Source organism: Otolemur garnettii, unplaced genomic scaffold (genome assembly GCF_000181295.1).
Source record: "Otolemur garnettii isolate 467f Iridium unplaced genomic scaffold, OtoGar3 scaffold00112, whole genome shotgun sequence".
In the NCBI taxonomy this organism is placed as follows: Eukaryota; Metazoa; Chordata; class Mammalia; order Primates; family Galagidae; genus Otolemur; species Otolemur garnettii.
Genome location: NW_003852507.1, coordinates 34,300 through 38,408, shown reverse-complemented (window position 1 = coordinate 38,408; position 4,109 = coordinate 34,300). Strand labels below are relative to the sequence as shown.

General features: G+C 36.5%; 1 protein-coding gene across 1 annotated transcript in view; it reads left to right on the top strand.

The window, feature by feature from the left end:
- The window catches only part of NSRP1 (nuclear speckle splicing regulatory protein 1), a 49,836-nt gene extending 46,061 nt beyond the window's left edge, over nt 1–3,775 (top strand). Inside the window, exons 5-6 of the mRNA XM_003797200.3 lie at nt 644–752; nt 2,415–3,775. Coding sequence (XP_003797248.1) covers nt 644–752; nt 2,415–3,471 — 1,166 coding nt within the window. The 3' untranslated portion in view covers nt 3,472–3,775. The remainder of the gene's footprint in view (nt 1–643; nt 753–2,414) is intronic.
- The last annotated feature ends 334 nt before the right edge of the window (nt 3,776–4,109 follow it).

Sequence of the window (4,109 nt, the reverse complement as noted above, 5' to 3'; positions counted from 1 at the left end):
TTTTTTTTTTTGAGACACAGTCTCACTATGTCACCCTTGGTAGAGTGCTGTGGCATTACAACTCAGAGCAATCTCAACTCGATTTTCTTGCCTCAGCCTCCCAAGTAGTTGGGACTACAGGCGCCCACCACAACACCAGGCTTTTTGTTGTTGTTGTAGTTGTCATCATTGTTTAGCAGGCCCAGGCTGGGTTCCATCTGCCAGTCCCAGTGTGCTGGCAGTATGTCCCAAGCCATACTTACAAATAATTTAATTGGTAAGTGTTCATGAATTTTTAAGTTGAAGAAAATCAAATATATAGGTTCTAAACACGTACTATGTGTTCAGATAGAGTACTATTCAGCAAACTTTCTGTGAAGGACTAGATAGTGAATATTAGGCTTTTGTGCATACCATTTCTGTTGCAACTACGCAGCTGTGCCTCTGCAGTCCAAAAGTAGCTGTGGACAGTACATGAATAAGCAGGGCTACATTCCAGTAAAAATTGATTTACAAAAACAAATTTGGCCTGCGGGCTATAGCTTGCTAACTCCTAATCTAGAGAATAGTTTATACACTGTATATATTTGTATATTCTATACCTATAAAACACCTGCATTGGCTGTACTGAATGTATTTTACTCAACTGTGCCTTCCCTTTCAGCACGTTTGGATGTAACAAAGCAGAAAGATCTCAGTGGATTTTATAGGCACCTGTTAAATCAGGCAGTTGGTGAAGAGGAAGTACCTAAGTGCAGTTTTCGTGAAGCCAGGTAAGAAATGCCATGTGGAATGTTTAGAAGAAAGTTACTGTTAATAATCTGTGGTTGGCAGAGTCATTTTAACCCTCAGAAAAATGGAGGATAGGTTGTATGTTGCATTGTCAGCCAACCTGACCTAAGTGAATAAATGCCTAGGAATTTGCAGTTTCTTAATTTACAACCTAAAATTTAGTTGAAGAATCATTTCTGTTCTGTAGTTCAACTAAAAGTATAGGTATCCCCCATAGCCCTGGTTCTTTAAAATGATTGTTGCCAAAATTAAGGAGAAATTTGAAAGAATCACGTGTCCCAAACATAAATCTTACATGCATGTTCAGTTAGCATATAAAAAAAAGTGGTTTATTTTTATAATAATACCCAGCCTTAATAAAATATAAGATTCACATATTGGACTAGAATTGCATAGTCCAACATATAGCTACTAGTCACATGTAGCTATTTAAATTAACTAAAAGTAAATAAAATCTAAAATTTTAGTTACAGTGGCCACATTTTAAGTACTCAGTTGCCATATTTAGCTAGTGGCTGCCATATTATACAGCTCAGATATGAACATTACCATTTCTGTAGGCATTTCTATTAGACAGCACTAGGTTAGAAAGTAAAGACTTAGGCCAGGCACGGTAGCTCACGCCTGTAATCCTAGCACTCTGGGAGGCCAAGGCGGGTGGATTGCTTGAGCTCACGTGAGCTCACAAGTTTAAGACCAGCCTGAGCAAAAACGAGACCCCCGTCTCTACTAAAAATAGAAAAACTGGAGCAAGAGGATCACTTGAGCCCTAGAGCTGGAGGTTGCTGTGATCTATGACGCCATGGCACTCTACCCAGGGTAATAGCCTGAGACTCTGTCTCAAAAAAGAAAGCAAAGGATTAGAGGGTTTTCGAATAAAATAAGGTATTATAGGAATAGTAAGGTGATCATATATAGCTGGAGGTAAAGGGAGAGTTTGTCCTAAACCTGTATCTAAGCCAACTTTTTTTTTTTTTAATCAGAAATATTCTTATAAGAAGATCTTAGTCTGTGTTGCTTGGGAAAAGGGAGAGGTGGGAGAATATAATTAAGGATAAGGAGAAAGAATTAAGTTTATGTCCCACTCCTGCCCATACTGCTAGGTTTTGATTACAAAATTGATGAGAAGAATGAGCCTAAGAAAGTACATTTGAAGATTCATCTTTTGAATATAAATTATAATACATTATGTCTTTCTATTAGAATTTCATCTGGAATATTTATGAGACCAGCCATGAAATACCATAATGTCATTTACTTAGTTGTACTTTTAAAAGAAAGGAAAAAAATCCAACAGTCACAATTTGAACTTCATGTTGTAAAAACAGAACGTGGATCCAGGACATATCTTTTCAGGCTTAGCAAAATGGGAAGATGTTATATAGACCCCTGTCTGAAGATTTTCGTAGTCTAATAGAGAAGGACTAATTTTCTCTAATGCACTTCTATAAATACTGAGAATGTTCTGAGTGCTTTGAAAATGGCTGGTTTGCATAGAAATTAGTACCTTTTTACATTTAGATAATTAGACCATGCATATAATTATAGTTGTGTTAATTAAATATTGAGAAAAATTATGTGAACCCTTCATTTGTTTGCTATAGTTGATAATGTGGCATTTTGTGTTTTCTTTTTAAATAAAGGTCTGGGATAAAGGAAGAGAAATCAAGGGGTTACTCTGATGAAGTAAATTCAAAGAACATAATACCACAGGAGAAATGCATTCTGGAAACTGGTATGAAAGTAGAGGAAAACCCAGATGCAGACAGCGACTTTGATGCTAAGAGCAGTGAGGATGATGAAATGGAAGAAATTAAACGGAACTGCAGACGGGAAAAGATTACAGAGACCTCAAAGGAGGATTCCAAGCATCACAGGACTCAGACACACATACAGTCATCTAGTGAAGAAAGAGGGCATGGTGCCAAACACCACACAAAAGATTCCAAGTCAAGAGGACATGAGAAAAGGCAAGATCAGCACCAAGAGAGGCAGTCCAGAGACCAAGAGAACCATTACACCGACCGTGATTACTGGAAAGAGAAGGATTCTCATAGGCACAGAGAGACCAGTCATAGAGATTCCCACTGGAAGAGGCATGAACAAGAAGATAAACTGAGGGCAAGAGACCAAAGAGAAAGAAGTGACAGAGAATGGAAAAGGGATAAAGACAGGGAGAAATACTCCCCAAGAGAGCAAGAAAGAAATAGACAGAGAAATGCTCATAACCGACACAGTGAGAAAGGAGAGAAGGAAGAGAAAAGCAGAGAAAAGGAAGAATATGTGAAAGTAAGGAGGGAAAGATACGAAAATAATGATAAATACAGAGATAGAGAAAAACAAGAAGTAAGTGTTCAATCTTCAGAAAAAAATCGAGCCAGAAAGGAAAGCAGCCCCAATTCTAGAGCAAAGGATAAGTATCATGACCAAGAAAGATCGAACAAAATGAGAAACATGGAAAAGGACAAAGAAGGAAACCAAGAGAAACCCTCTAGTTGTGAAACATCCCCAGGAGCAAAACACAGACTCACAGAGGAAAGGCAAGAGAAGGACAAAGAAGGAGAAAGAACACCTGAAGTGGTGAGCAAGTTTGCAAAGCGAAACAATGAAGAAACTGTAATGTCAGCTAGAGACAGGTACTTGGCCAGGCAAATGGCACGGGTTAATGCAAAGACCTATATTGAAAAAGAAGATGATTGAGGGCTGCCCCAATTGAAAGATTTCTGGAAGCCCAGAAAACTGTAACTCCTGAAACTAGCTGTGTGAAAGAATAAAGGGAGTGTAACAACAGTAGATGGGAGGATATTTTTAAATATGTTTCTGAAATCAGAAGTCTTTTATTTTGAATGTTTGGCTGAATTTATATGTAATATTTACTTAATCACTGCCACATTCTTAGTTGTATTCAAGAACAATGAGTGTGCTAAATCCCTGTAGGTACTTAAATGAGGAAAATTGGCTCCACTACAGCCATTTAAAAATAATTTAAACCACTCTTCTAATAATGTTGATTTTATTACAGGGAGCTGTTTTGTTTTGTAAATAATTTTATTTCAGATAAAAATGTATATTTGAATAATAAAATAGAGAATATTATGTATGTTTTATGTTCTGAAATTTGTATTAAAGTATAACGTGGTCATACATACTGTCTAAACTTTTATCCACAGCATAGTAGTTTAAATGAAAATTTAAAAAGTGATAGGCTTACACATAATTCATGCTTTAATTTTTAAAGTAAATGTCACAGTTTGTCTTTGCTTTTAGTAAAAATAACATTTTTAATTCTGAAACCTTAGCAAGTTAGTAAATTAACTGTGTATGTAATTCACTTTTAG